Source organism: Diabrotica undecimpunctata, chromosome 8 (genome assembly GCF_040954645.1).
Source record: "Diabrotica undecimpunctata isolate CICGRU chromosome 8, icDiaUnde3, whole genome shotgun sequence".
In the NCBI taxonomy this organism is placed as follows: Eukaryota; Metazoa; Arthropoda; class Insecta; order Coleoptera; family Chrysomelidae; genus Diabrotica; species Diabrotica undecimpunctata.
Genome location: NC_092810.1, coordinates 90,586,003 through 90,602,552, shown reverse-complemented (window position 1 = coordinate 90,602,552; position 16,550 = coordinate 90,586,003). Strand labels below are relative to the sequence as shown.

Genomic DNA, 16,550 nt, shown 5'->3' with positions numbered 1-16,550 from the left:
TCCTTCACCTACATTAGCAGCATTTCCAATAAAATATCTAAACTTTTTACTTCTACAATCGATAACATCAAAATTTCCTTCAAGTCACACAACACCTTAGGTTCCTTCTTAATCAACACCAAAGATAGGATGAACACACTTGACAAAAGTGGTATTTACAAATTAAAATGTGATGATTGTGATGCCTCTTATGTAGGTAGAACCATTAGAAAGTTATCCACTAGAGTTTCAGAACATTTGAAAAGACCAAACTCTTCAAGTTTTGGTCAACACTTATTATCCAGTAAACACAATTTTAACATCAACACTGGTTCATCTATCTTACATGACATTAGTAGAAAGAAAAACTATATGGAGTTGGATTTATTGGAAGATTTGGAAATTACAAGGGAAACAAATGAAAACTCTCACTGTCTTAATACTCAAATTAATTTAAATTGTACTAAATTTAAACCTATTTTTAAAAACTTTATTACAGCTTCACCTCGTAGGGGACCCAGCTCGACTGTTTAGACTTTCTGCACTGAGCACATCCATAGTAATTTTATAGTTATACCATTGACTGTGGGTTCAACTGAACTACTTGGATTACACCCCATTTATATACTTTGCTTTCCATTTTGATTTTCAATTATTAGTATTTTAATTACATAGTCAGATCTCTTCCTTTCTACATTACAGATAATGCTTGGTAGACCATTTTATTGTAGTCAACCACCCACTGTCTAATATATTGTTTAGTCCGCTTCTTGCATTCTTACTTTTCGTCGATTTCAGTTGCTCTCAAACTAACACCTTAATTATTACAGACATGTTTGAGTGTGAGATCTGGATTATTCAATCTACTTAAAAAATATTCTATATAATTTTATATTTCATCAGTGACCTCCTATAGTAGTGTCAGTTGGACTTTTGGTCAATACTTAGTTTCATAGAATTGTAAAAGGTGCAGATCACATATCTATGATTGTGACTGCTCATCCAAGTTGTCATTTGTCACATGTCACCCCAACATTTCCGTTAGATCAGGAGCCATTCTGTCTCCGGCTTCTTCAAGTAATGTAGCCTTTCTTAAATAATTTTAAAGTGTTTGTTTGTCCATTTGTGTAATGTACATTTATATGTTTATGACATCTTGTTCTTGCCGGATAGGCCACAATTGACGAAGTAAGTCTATAAACGTTAATCACATAAAAACCTTTTTTCAACCATAAACTTCGAGTTTTTATCGAAGTTAATCAATTTCTTTGGTTATAAAAAAACGTTTCTTGGCTTATTTCAGATGCCCCTGAAGATGATCTAGGGATCGAAAGTACTTGGGTAAGATTAAATTAAACTGTGCTCGATATATGCCTTTTATCTGATCAAAGTTCATAAAAATATTTTGTCATTTATAAGTGTTTGTTTAAAATATAAACTACTTAAACAATACACGTTTGTCGCTTTTAAAAAGATATAATATCCATTACTTGAATCCTCGCGAAATGCGAAATAACTTCGTTCTCTTAAATACGAAATGAAAAGGGGAAACCCCGAATTATCCAAAGTGAGCGAATTGACAACACTATAAATGAATCTATACGGCCGTTGACATTACCGATGAAAATTATCCTGATGAGGTTATAAAAATAGGAAATCGTAATGAGTTTGTAATGATAGAAGAACCTAACGGAAAAGTATATACCTACTGAATTTCATCTTATCCAAATCTGTGCATTAAGAATGTTTTGACACTTGATTCAATATACACGATTACTAAAGTATTATACACATCTCTTAATAGGAGAGGTTGTAAGGTTACGCTATGGTTTGAGTCCATAAGGATAGTAGGATGTAAATATATACACGGAAGAATCTATTTTTGCTGTAGGTAGGCTGCAAATAAATTCTTTAAACAAAAAGTAGCTACAAAAAAATAATAATTTGTAAAAAAAATATATTTTAATATTGTATATATACACCGTAACAAACTAACGTACTAATTAATTAAAAAATAAATAACATAATACTAATGCTGTTTGTAATCATTTCCTCCATAATGTATAAGATATCGTGGATAATATGTATTATCATCATATTTAACATAGACGTGGTGATTTTCTTTGACACTTGTATCATAACCAAATGGAGGTATCTTCATGTTTGCTGATCCTATACAACAGTTGGCTACTAGAACTGAGGCTAGAATCATCACTTTGTTGTAAGTTTTATCTCCATAGTGAGTGGAATAATAGGCAATAGGTGAAAATGAAACACCTTGTCCAAATATATATCCTTTGTAAGAACCTAAAAGAAGATAATGCATGTTTAACACGAACTGCGTCTTATTTGAACATAAGACTAAACACTATTTAAAATCTAAGAATTGACACCTTTACTTAACTATAGCTGATGTATGTGTCTATAATATCTATAGCTTATTATCACGTTCGATGATCACCTCCGGTTCTACCAGAAGTTTCCACCAACTTTTTTTCGGCTACTGTTTCAAAGATCAAAAATTTTGATACAAACCTAATCTTTGAATAGTTGTTACAAATAAAAAGTAAAGTTCTTTTAGAAATTTAAATCAGTCTTTTTTTTATTTTAAAGACAAAGTCGCATCCACCTAATGGTTATTAGCGACTGATCTGTACAATTTTACAAGAATAGGTATATTACAGGGTTACAAAAAAGATTTTTCTTCCTACAAAATAGTACTAAAAAAAAGTCAACTATTTTATACAAAAAAAAGTTAAATCCTATGGAACACGTCAATAATTATTTTGACCTAACACAACTGATAAATTTGAATCTATATTATAAAGAGATTGTTGATGTTTGAATTTGTCATATTCAAAGATATATTTTACTATTAAGGTTGAATTGCAGCGCTCGCATATTGGTGAGTTACATTTTGAAAAAAAGTGTGTGAGTCTAGTATGGCCTAATCGTAATCGGTTAACTACACTCTGTTCATGGCAATTTTTGCACAAACGTTTAGTTCCTTTAACTGTGTCTTTAATTTGTCGTAGTTTAGACGTTTATATTTGCCGTTCGTTATGCCAGACTTCTAAGATTTTTGACTAAATAGAAAGCTTTAAATCTTCTGGACCAAACTTTAATATTATTTCTGAGTTCACACTAGACATTGCACTACGCGCACTTAAGTCTGCTTCTTCATTTCTGGGGATATCCACATGAGAAGAAATCCATATGAAGTCAACTGTTCTTTCTTTTTATTAACATGTGTAAAGTTCTGATTTGATCATTTTCTCAATTGGGTGTTTAGGATATACTCGTTGAATTGAAATAATCGAACTCAGAGAATCAGAAAGAATCACCGCTTTGACGATATTGGTATCATTATTATACTTAATTGCTCGATAAAGAGCGAATAATTCGGCTGTGTAGATTGATGCTACAGTGGGGAGTTAGTTGAAATAGATATTTACTTGAATTGATCACAAAAGCGCCACCAACTCCATTGCTAGATTTTGAAGCATCTGTAAATAGTTTGGAGAAATTTTCATAAGTTTGGAGTATATTTTACAAAATAGTTTTTATTTCTGAGAGACGAATTTCCGACTTATTATATTTGCTCAAATATACATTACACTGTGGAATATTGATTGACCAAGGGATATGAAGATCGGTGATGTTTGGATCGAATATGTCAGGAAAATTAAAGTTTAATTTCTTGCAATATGTTCTAACTCTTCCATAGTATGGTTTTATTAGTTTATCATTATAATTAAAAAGTTCGTTATATTTATCTGTGAAGGTGTTACTATAAATAGGTTTTTCTGGATTACAGAATATCGAGGATGAATGTGTTAATGTCAGCTGCATTCGCCTGTGGTAAAGGGATGGCTCACCAAGTTCCACCAATTGTTAGCCCATTATTATGAATTGTATCTATAGGTTTTAAAATAGACTTTCTGGCAGAACAATAGGCGACGCATCCATAATCGAGATTAGACCTGATTAACGATTTGTATACTGATAATATTGTATTTTGGTCGGAACCCCATTTCCTGTTTGATAATGTTTTTAAAATATTTATTTCCTTATGGCAAGTTAATTGTAGTTGCTTTATATGTTCTCGCCATGTCAGTTTGTTGTGTAAATGCATTCCTAAAAATTTAATATGAGGATCTACTGTTATTGGTTTCCCGTATAACGTAAGATTTGACGCAGTACTTACATTTGCGGTTTTTGCAAAAACTATGACTCTTGTTTTTGTAATAGAAAATTCAAACCCAGTATTCAGAGACCATGTTTTCAGTTTATTGATAAAGCTTTGTAAACATTTTGTCATATTATCTATATTTTTTCCTTTTGTAAATACCACTAAATCGTTAGCACAAATCCGTACTTTTAAAGGTTTTTCTATGTTTTTCAAAATATCATGAATCGCTATTAGGAAGAGTGTTGGGCTAAGAACAGACCCTTGTGGTACTCCATTCGTTAAGCAGTGAGTTTTCGAGCACTAATTACAAACTCTTACGCGAAAAGTCCGATTGGTTAAAAATATTCCACTTATACAACGTTTTTAGAATCCTGTGTTTCCTGGCAGTATTAAAGGCATTTTTAAGTCAAAAAATATCGCGGTATATTTTCTATTAGTTGCAAACGATTCCATAATATAGCTTTCAAGTTCCAGAATGTTATCAGCCGTTGATCGATTCTGCCTAAATCAGTTCAGTAATCAGTAATCGTTTTTGTTTCAATGTCCACATTAAACTACTATTGCCGATTTTTTCTAAAAAAACAAGTAATTGAGATTGGCCTGTATGATTCCACACTATATCGTGATTTTTGTCTGTTAGAAGAGGTAGGACGTAGGAATTAGTCCATATTGAAGGAAATGCAGTTGTGTCCGTATAAAAATTAATATGTCAAGTAAATGATATTTGGCTGAGTCCGGAAGATGTTTTAGAAATATGGTTGGGATATCATCGGGTCCAGGAAAGAATCCTTAAGGCTTGAAAGTGTTGAATTAATGTCTTGAAATGTAATGCGACTATTAATTGCTACGTTAGGATTTTCATTATTAGGAAAAGTATAGGTATCAGATCATGAATTTGAAGAATCTGCACGTGGATTTTTGTCGCTTGAGGGGCTTTCGTAAAAATCCGATAGAACGTTTGCAATATCTTCAACATTGGATAATATTTTACTTTGTACTTTCAAGTGTTTAATAAAAGTCCTCTGCGGAGTACCACAATTTTTTTTAATTTTTTGCCATACTTCCTTGGAGCTAGTTGTGTTATTTATTTCCGATACAAACTTCTGCCATGAATTCCTTTTAGCTTGCGTTATTGTAAGCTGCGCTTTTGCCTTTAATTTTTTAAAATTAATTCTGTTTTCCGGTGTCTCGTGCTTCTTATAATTATTAAAAGCAGTTTTACTATTTTTTTATGACCTCTTCGCATTCTTTAGACCACCACGGTACTGGTGTACGTCCCTGTATTTGTTTTGTTTTACCAATATACAATATAGTACCTTCTAAAATTATGTCATTAAGTGATTTAATGGTCTCGTCAATATCATTGGTTATTTGGGCCCTAGATATGTGAATACCAATATATTGAGAAAATGAATCCCAATCTGCGTTAGTTTTCCACTTTGGACTAAATTCTTGATGTTTCTGCACATGGTTGAGGTTCGTAATAACTATGGGAAAGTGATCACTTCCATATGTAAAAGGCAATACTTCCTAGTCTAAACCTAAGGTTGAGTTAGGATCACATAAAGAAAGATCTAGAACTGATGAATCACCTGTCGATATAATAAATCTAGTAGGGTTGCCATCATTTAAAAAGTTTAGATGAAAATCTGTAATAATATTCTCTAATATTTGGCCCCTTAAATTTGTATTTTGTGAGCCCCAAATTGTATTATGGCTATTCAGGTCACCTAAAATTAGGCGTGGTGTGGGTATCTGATCAAGAAGTTTGCGGAGGTCTTCGTAACTAACTTGTATGTTAGGAGGCAAGTAAATATTACAGATGTAGAATTTTTTATGTGGTTCTGAAATCTTTACCGCAAAGGCTTCGAGATCAGTGGAAAGGCTTCATGGTCTATTGAATTTTTTACCAAGATTGCCACTCCTCTAGTAGCAAAAATATAGTACCTCTTTGCCCCAGCAAAAAACAACACTGGTTGTTGTTTATTATTGATACAATTATAATTATTTGCGTTCGATACACCATCCAAAAAAACTAATAAATCCAGTTTAGAATACGTTTTTAAGTTTAACTAATAAGAGATATTTAAACTTACAGTTTTAAATAATGTTGGTAAACTTTAACTGTAATTTATAACGTTTAATATTCACAGTTTAACACAAAAATATCAAGATCCGAGACAAACGTCTTGTTTACAACTTTTGTCAGGGCCGAACTCTAAATCAAAGTCTGTTTTTGAAATACAGGGTATTTACACTTTAAATACACAATATTATGCTAAAAATGTCTAATCACAGTAAGTCGAATCATTTGTATCAATCAGTCGTAAAAAGAGAACCTCTTTTTACGACTTTAAGTTTTGTATTTCTAGGAGCCTCTCTTAACATAATTGGATAGTAATATGATCTTAAACGTCATATTCTTTTCTTTTTTGGAAGCCATTTGTGCTACTCCAGTACTACTACAGCCACTTGAAGTATTATTCATTTTTCAACTATTAACGGACTATTATCTTTATACAGTTAATAAATATATTTCAGATAACAAAAGAAACTATCACTCAATACAGTGTGTCAATTTTAAAACTTACAATGGGCTATATCTCACGAACAAAAGCTGATATCGAAAAATGCTAGAAACCGTTTCTAGGATAGTAAGGAGGAAATATAATGACATGAAGGAGAACTCACCCCAATCAACTCCCTGGTCCCATCGACCACAACCAAAAAAGTTTAAATTGCAAGCCCCTACTTGTGATACATCATTGAAAAGACTATAAAAAATGCTATCCGATGGTATAAATAATAATTATACAGGATGAAGCAATAATTCTGAACCTCTGGCTTAAATGGAAAATTTAATGAGGCATTTGTTGATTCTGTTAATGACTCTGTATAATTATTGTTTAATAATTATACAGGGTGTTAATATCAGCCGGCTTACTATGACTTTTGTATTTGTAATGCTATCTTCCGGACTATTATTTTTAATGATACGTGGCTCTCAGATTTTTTTTTGTAAAATAAAAATTTAATTTGCCGTTTTTGCAAAACGAGTTGAAAACATCTGTTGTTTGGGTTCTGTCAGATTCAATAATTTTTGGTTTATTTGAGAATTTTATGTAAATATCATTAGTTTTCATCATTTGTACGATCGGTACTGTCACTCAGCTGTAGTTGTCACGACGGTTTACAGTATACCTGAACGCGTGGAGATCATTTTCATATTTGCCTCCAAGAACCAGTGTTATTTACGAACAGCTCAAATATTTCATGAAAGGCATCCGGACAAAAATGTAAGTCACGTGTACGTACTTTTTTTTCTCTCAGCATTGATAAATGAATCAATAGAATATTAGTTGAATAGTAATAATGGTTTAAGTAAAAAAAAAAGATTTTATTTGAATTTATTTAAAAGTGAAAGTGTATACAAAAACACACCGTAGGAGACAACAGTAAAGTAAAAAACTGATAATGCCTACTTCTGCAATATTAATGCATGATAAATTTGGCTCAGGTTACTAATGTCCGTTCTCTTATTCAGAGCGTTGGGGTGTTTCAGTATCGAGCACATTTCCAAAAATTGCCTTTTCACGAGATTGCGTTCGTTGCCAAGAATCTTAACTTCGTTAAAGCCCACCTTGTGATTTGTATTAATAGCATGCTGAGCAAGAGCATAAGTATGCTTGGATAGGTTAATATCACTGCGGTGTGGTTTTGGTTTTGAAAAACAAATTTTTGACCGTCAGGGCATTCTTAACAGTAATTTTAACAGGAATGATATTGTGTTTATACAGTTTGATAAGTTTTTCAGTAACATGAGGAAAATATGGTAAAGAAGAGTAATGGGTAGTTGTAGTCCCAAGTACAGTAGTAGGCAGAACAGTGTTGATGTTAGTATTGTTTGATATTGCTCTGAGTTGGCCACCATTGGGTATGTCATTTAAAGAGGAACCATAACTCTGCAAATATAGGTATTTATTAATAAGGGAAAGTGGGTAGTAATTCTCAATCAATATGTTTCTGAGCAGTAAAAGGCATTCTCTTCGATTAACCGGATGTGTCAGCCAAGGATGACAAGAATGGTAGTTTAGAAACCTATTAGAGGCCATTGGTTTCCTTGACCAACTTGTAGTTGAAGTATTGTCTCCCATTCTGACGATACGCATGTCTAAGAAGGGAAAACTCTTAGTGGTGGGGTCCTCAAGTTCAACAGTGAACTGTAAGTGAGGATCAAACTCATTGAACAAAGACAAGGTGGCCTGTATCTTGTCTGGAGGTAAGGCTAGTAATAGGTCATCAACATACCGCTTAATAAAAGGGACTTGGAAATCAAAAATACTCAAACGGTCAGACATTAAATCATCCAGTACAAAGTTAACTAGGATGGGAGAGATTGAGGAACCCATAGGTGTACCAAAAATTTGTAGATATTATTTGTCATCAAAGACTAAAAAATTGGTGTCAAATACTAATTGCAATAGTTCTGCAAATACATCCCAGGACACAGGACACTTAGGTTGGATGGAGTTCTGGTGATTTCTTAGGGATGTAATGACACTAGCTGGAGGTAATTTGGTGAAAAGAGATACCACATCAAAACTCACTAAAATGTAACCTTGTGGAAGTTTGAAGTCATTGATAAATTTACTAAAATAAAAAGAATTTACAATATTATAATCATTATTACAGTTGTAAGAATTTGACAAGATGTCAGTCAAGAATTTTGTAATATGTATATTAGGTGAATTAATTGGAGAAACAATGGGCCTCGTGGTCAATGTAGGCTTATGTATTTTCGGTAGACAATAAAATCTAGGAGCATACCCATCATAATTATGTAAATATTTTGCAAGAGGTTGATCAATGATCTTTAAGGTTTTTAGGTGAGTAATGAATTTATTAATTTTATTAGTGAATTTTGAACAAGGGTTGGTAGAGAGAGGTTTTTTTTAATTTCATGTATGATAACCACATGTCTCTTTTGCTGTTCTAAGTCTGTGTTAAATTGTAAACTGTATTAGTTTTAATTGATTGTTTCTACAACTTAACGATGCAATGGTTTAATATCTCAAGCTTTTTACATTTTATACCTTTGACTGCTACATGTCTGTTTGAGGTAACACTGTTGTATTAACTTCTCTATGGATGTTTGGTTTTTTCATATTATTCTTTTTAGATGAACTGATGATGCTCTCTGATTAGAGAGCGAAACGTTTTCGAATAAATAGATAAAGTAGCCACCTTCTTTGGTTAAGTCTTACCACCCCCCCCCCCTAGTGAACTCCGTTATTTAAGACAAAGATGACGCTCGGACCCGTCAATTTTTATTTTAATAGAGGTATTTTATAACATAAAAAAAGTCACCCCTTTCATCCCCTTCACTTGATAGCTACCCCCTCAGATTTTTTAAATAGCAATGGGGGTCGTGCGATAGTTTGTTGAAAAGGTTGAAAAGAAGAATTTAAAAATGTATAAGTTGGAAATTTTGTATGGCATAATGGTTTTATTTATCCCTAACCCTTTGTAGGGTCTGCATATCAATCCTATCACATTCTTCGATTATTCTTTGACGAAGTTCATCAACTGTCGTCAACTGGCTCCCATACAGTTTGGATTTAAGGTAATCCCATAGGTAAAAATCTAGAGGAGTAAGATCTGGTGATCTTGGTGGCCATTCAATGAATCCACGACGTCCAAACCATCTTCTCGGATACAAATTATTTAAAAAAATTCGAACGCCAGCATGGTAATGAGGCGGAGCTCCATCTTGCTGGAAAATAAGATCTTGGGTGAATTCGCCTGGATTGTTTCTAAGCACATCATGAATTGCAGGAATTATTTGTGTTTCAATAGATTAAGATAGCTTTCCCCCGTTAAATTGCCTTCGATAAAAAAAGGGCCTATAATGTGATCCCCTAGTATACCTGCCCAAACATTTAATTTAGTGGGAAATTGACAAAATTTGGTGACAAGTAGTCTATAGTAATGTCGATCAATTGGACGATTCGGAAAACGTTCATTAAATATTCTCACAGCTTCATGGTAGTTACGGCCTGCTTCGCTAAATATTAAAATTGCTTCACATTTGTCTACTAATCTACGAGGTTGTGCCATTTTGATTGTTTTGAATTTTGAATACTAAAAATTTACAGTTTACTACTAAAGCTCACCAAATCTCAAGTTCTTGTCAATATTCTTTACAATCAACAGTGCCAATTGCTTGGTTTTTATGACAGTTGTCAAGAACTATACACGCCAACTAGATTATTTAAAAAATTGTTCTAACCATGATATGTTTTAACGACACAAAAGTATTTATTCTGCAAAAAAAAATAATTCGGTATAAACGTTCAAGAATAAAAATTAAATAAATTTTGTTATACCGAATGTCCCATATTAAAGCAAAACCAGTGTACCTACTTTTGTATTGTTGTATCGCAAAGTGTATCTCCAAACAATAAATCGTTATTAACAAACATATCCTTAAAGTTAAAGTAAAGTGTGATAGATTTTAGAATTCTTCTTTTCAAACCCTTTCCAACGAACTATCGCACGACCCCCATTGCCATTTAAAAAATCTGAGGGGGTAGCTGTTAAGTGAAGGGATGAAAGGGGTGACAATTTTTTTATGCTATAAAATACCTCTATTAAAATAAAAATTGACGGGTCCGAGCGTTTTTCATCTTTGTTTTAAATAACGGAGTTCACTAGGGGGGGGTAAGACTTAATATCCACACTGTATATATATATATATATATATATATATATATATATATATATATATATATATATATATGTATATATATATATATATATATATATATATATATATGTATATATATATATATATATATATATATATATATATATATATATATATATATATCGATAACTCCGCAGCGGCGGAGTTTTCGCAGTTACCAATACGATAATTTCTATTGTGTTGAATCAGACTAGTACTTATACTAAGAAATGAAATAAATTTCAGGAGTCAATAACATATCTTTGAATGATCTTTCTTTTGGAGACTTTCGTATATCATCTTTGATGGTCTAAAGATCGACGTCACGTCATAATTTGATAATATTTTGATGTCAGATCGAATTAGCCAAATCTATAAATACAATAATAGATAGAATATGTCATTAAAAATTAAAAAGGTAATGGTGCATGTCAACATAACTGGAAATGAAAGCGAGCTGTAAATAATTTAGGCATGTAAATGAGCAACACTTACGTGAAAATTCATATGCGAAAATGAAAAGTTTTAGATTTCAAATCCTATTATATTCAGTTAAATTGAATGTACTCTTCACAATAAATACTTTGAATATTCTAGTTTTTGGGCATAGAGACCGTGTAAAAACCAATGCAGTAAAGCTAGCAGGTTGGTCAATAAGTGATTGTGGTCCAATATTCTCATATATTAATAAAGAATACTTAAAAAGTATTCGTGTGTACCTATTTTTTAAATTACAGAAAATTCTTACCCTTTAATCTCCAATTAAAATTCTCTTGGCAAATACCGTCAATATTAGACTTCTGCGTACCATGAAATAAGAGTTTCTCTTCAAGACGTATTCCCCTTTTCACATATTCCAATTTTTTAAGTTCATATTGCAGCAATAAATATGGATTATGTACTCTCTCAATATTATGAACTCTAAAAAACTTTTTATTTGTACTAAAGAAAAGTTGTTTAACTGTTTTAAACTCGTTTGAATGTTCGTTTATAATCTCTAACTTGTAAACATTTTGATTGTCTATCAATTTAGTAAGAGTTCTTGAACTATAAGCTCGATATATTTCATCTAGTAGATTGTTGTCTTGAACAACTTTTGTGCCAGTGGATGTTTGTGAAATAACCAAGTTCCGAAAACTCTGTAACACCGTATGACTTCTATGGTGCAACGATTCGGCATTAGAAATTTTTCTCTTTTGTTCTGACAAATTGTCATTTTTATTTTTGCTTGATGAGTCTTCCTCTAGACTTTCCTGCTCTCGTTTAGGCTGAATTATTGTATGTGCTCGTTTAAATCTGGCATAGCTTATTCTTAGGGTATCCACATCTTGTTTAACTTTATTTATTGAAACGTTTGACTGTTTTTGAAAGCCATCGAGCCGATTTGAATTTGTTTTGACAGAACTTGGTCGTTTAAACTCTGTGGCATTTTCATTTTCGACACTAGTACTGGTTTCTGGAGACGGAACATTCGATATTGTTCTGTTATCTATCTGTGTTCGATTTGATTTTCTTGATGAACTTCGTCTTAATTCAGTTTCTATGGTAAATATAGGATCGTTTGTTGAAGTGCTGGGATTTTCATCGGAATTAGAAAAACCAGCATTATCACATGGTATGATGGCTGTCTCTGGATCTACTTTTTCGTATAAAGTTTTAGAGAAACAACAACACAAGTTTCCCATTTTGATTTTCTTTACCTACAAAACAAGACATTGTGGTTAATTAAATTTAAGGAAGAATATGAGAGACCGACATGTAATTAAGTGTAATATATTATAATAAAAAGAGTAAAATGTAGGTACTAAAAAGTCATTAAAGTAGTAAATCAATGAGGCACATGTGTTGCATAGTTCACGTACGAAATTAATATACTACATTACTACCTACCCCATCTGAAATGTAAACCCCTATAAACATAATAAAAATTTAACTTATATTCCGCTGAGTGAGTTTAAAAATCCAAATACACATATTTTTAAAATATAATTTTTAGATATATTCTAAAAAATATTGAATTTTGGTGGTTTTTCAGTAGTTATTATGTTCTTTATGTTTGTATTTATTATTATTTAGAGTTTTACTTGTTCTTCCAACATCGATTTAACATTCAGAGCGGATTGATCGTTCTCAGTGTGTGATAGGCGCTACTTTATTTTTGAGTGTTTAATTCTTAAAATGAAAGTAAATACAATCGAAAAAGCCATCCTTCCGATTGAAGAAAGATACTATGGATTTGGATAATCAAGGAAAACAAACACAGTCAAGTGAACATACAAGTCAAAGTTTCAAGGTTCCACAAGTAGTAAAACTACGACCAAACAACTTTTTTCCAGTTTTTCAGGTAAGCGATAACAATAGTACTAGTGTAAACCACTCGTTAACACGTAAACCGCCAAATAGATTAATATAAATTCTTCTCTTAGGGCCAATTTCTGTTTTTATTGTAATTAGTCCTAGAATATCATAATTAAATCAGGTAAAATTTTTAAATAACTGTTTTGTAACATTTTATGAAAAACGCCATTTTTAAATTGAGAACCAACATTCGGTAAGCACGACTTCGGTCGTGAGACTCTTAAGTCAGTTCTCGCATCGTTGCAAGTATTCATCTGTTTTTTTATGCTTGATTCATAGTTATACATTCATCGTCAGTGAAAGAACATTTCGATACACAATGACTGATTATTACGAAAAAAAGTTGGCTCTTTAGCAAAAGTTATGAAATGAAATTCTTTTTGAAGAAGAAGAAAATAAAAAGGGAGAGCATTTGAAGCCGATTATTTAGATGATTATAAACGTGGGTCTGAAATTGAAAATCAAATGAGGAAGTTTTACGGCCGAAAAGAGTGAAAAGGTGAGTTTTGCTTAATTGTTTTAATTATTTTTAGTACATATATACAGTGAGCTGTAATTCTGGAATTAATTTTACATTATTCTACTTTGTCCGAATTTTTTGTTTTGTAATATTTTTACTCTAGTATTTTTGCCTTGCTTTAAGTTTTTAGTTTTATAATAACATTATTTTTATGTCATTCGATAACGTTTATGAGAATGCTGAACCTATCCAAAAAGACATAATCGCTGTTGTTTCGACATCTCAGCAGTCTCCTTATGTTACGAATGTACAATTCTTAGAAGATACCATAAAAACGGTTATATCTCAGTACTGTATTCAAGAAGATAAAAATGAGATTGAAGATAATGAGATGAAATCCTGAAAATTCTGAGACCTACCAGTTACCGGTAGGTCTCTTAAACATTTTTATTTCGCAGTCGATTCCGTGGGACCAACAGATGAAATTGTAGAGACTTACTTAGCGCAAAAAGTCCTATCGATTTTTTCAACACATTTTTTAATGAAAATTTAGTCAGTCTTATTGTTACTGAAATAAATCAAAACAGAAGAAATAAGAATATTCTTTGCTATCTTTTGTGGATGGGTCTTGCAAGATTCCCCAAAATATCAAATAAGTCGAGAAACAGAAATTTATATTTAAACAAAATTTTAGAACAGATGTCAAGAAATCGCTTCGAAATACTTCTGCGTATGCTTCATTTTTGTAACAATGAAAACGCGATTGCTAGTGATCGTTTGGCAATATTGATTCCTTTGCTGCAGCTTTTGATAAATACATTTAGGGATGTTTATATCCCAGAACTCAAAATTTGTATTACTACAACATGAGTTCCATTTAAGGAACGCTTAAGATTTAAACAGTACATAAAAAATAAAATCTTTGTTTGGAATAAAGTTATATAAACTTTGTTGTAAAGCGAGAAACACACTTTGTGGACACCCTAAGAACAAATCGCAAATTGAATCTCCCTGAGATAACAGCTATGAAACTCGAGAACATAATGGAGTGGTTGTTCTAAAGTGGCCAGACAAACGAGATTTGCTTTGTCTGGGTACAAACCACGCAGCAAATACAAAGAAAATTGCAAGACGAGGTGAGTAAATTGAAAAAACTACTGTTATTTGCGATTATAACGATAGTAAAGCATTCAATGATCTACCCGATCAACTAAAAGCTTATTCGTCGCCGTTAAGAAAAGGGAACAAAACAATTGTCGCCCAACGTGTGAGGCAAAGCAGAAACACCAATATCCAGACAAAGTGTACTGGAAAATATATATTTTTTTACAGGATTTTTCTAATTTTTTTACTCTGCCAAATTTTAACATTTATTATTAATTTTTATTATTCAAACCTTTCTCGCTTTGATTTATTTTTTTACATAACCAGATATTTTAATTTGATCAACGCTCGTGGGGAATAGGCAAAGATAATATTTCAATTGGTTTTTACTCTCGCATTGTTCAATCAAGAAAAAGAAAAAAAATGGAGACAAGATACAGCAAAAAGCAAAAGCATACAGAAGAATGTGATAGCGAGGAAGAAATAGAAAATGTAGACGAAGAAGATAGTATTACAGAAACAACTATCAAGGAGAGTAGCACAGAAATTTCAACAATGGATAGGATATTACAAATGCTACAAATGCAAGAAGAAAACAGTAGAAAACAGACAGAAGAAATTTAAAAAAATAAATGATAATAGTCAAAAACAAACAGAAAGAATAAAAAAGCGTATAGACGAAAACAGTAAACGACAAGATCTAGGTTTTAAACAAAAATGGAACAGAGACTAGAACAGCATAAAGAGGAGGTACAAATGTATTTACAACAAGTGAAATATGAAGTAGAGCAGAAAACAAAGGAAATTAGCCAAAATTTAGAAAAACATACCAAGAAACTACAAGAATTTGGAGAAACATGTAGAAGATATACGGTTAATGGAGGACTAAGATATCCAAAAAATTTTCATTAAAATAGAAATGAGCAGAATAGAAATGGATATCAGCAAAATAGATTTCAAAACAGTGGATGAAATTATAACAGTCAACCACATCAGCTAAATGCAGGACGGGAAAATTTTATTAGAGGAAACCAATATAACAACAATAATGGACAAGGAAGAACACAAAACAGAGAAATAAACAAACTACGTTTAATCAGAGAAGAAGATGAATAAGGACACCAAAAAATACGCAATGTGGAAGTAGAAAACAATAGAGCAGGGCCGTCTTTTCGGGAGGGCACTCACTAAACACTGGGATAAAATTGAATTCAGGAATATATACTCACCCTAGGGAAGTTATCACTTTAGCGGGAAAAAAGATTGAACACGTGCAAAATAATTTGATTGTGGTACATGAATATATTAAAAATAAAAAGGTTAATATACTTTTGGACACTGGTTCAGAGGTATCAGTAGTTAATACATAATTGATAAATGATTTAGGACTAAATTCTCAAAAGTATAATATTTCTCGAATAAGGTTAGTGAGTGCTAATTCAAAAAAGATTTCGACTACGAATAAGGCTATTGTTTTGACATTGAGATTTAAAAATTAAGAATATTTGATAAATTGTTTTATAATTGAGGACATGAAATATGATATTGTCATTGGAGTGGATGACTTGGATAAGTATGGAACGAAAATTAATTCTGCACACAAATATATAAAATTTGGAGAGGACATAATGGAAGAAGGTTTAAAGAAAGAAGAAGAGGAACAGAAAGTCAGTGCAGCGCCGAAAGTAGATTTTTTGACAACGTATATTGAA

At 31.9% G+C, this 16,550-nt stretch overlaps 1 protein-coding gene across 1 annotated transcript in view; it reads right to left on the bottom strand.

The window, feature by feature from the left end:
• Positions 1-1,921: 1,921 nt before the first annotated feature.
• The window catches only part of LOC140448482 (uncharacterized), a 22,794-nt gene continuing 8,165 nt past the window's right edge, over positions 1,922-16,550 (bottom strand). Inside the window, exons 2-3 of the mRNA XM_072541568.1 lie at positions 11,665-12,616; positions 1,922-2,286 (exon numbers count right to left, since the gene is read on the bottom strand). Of these exons, the coding sequence (XP_072397669.1) occupies positions 2,009-2,286; positions 11,665-12,601 (1,215 nt within the window). The 5' untranslated portion in view covers positions 12,602-12,616 and the 3' untranslated portion in view covers positions 1,922-2,008. The remainder of the gene's footprint in view (positions 2,287-11,664; positions 12,617-16,550) is intronic.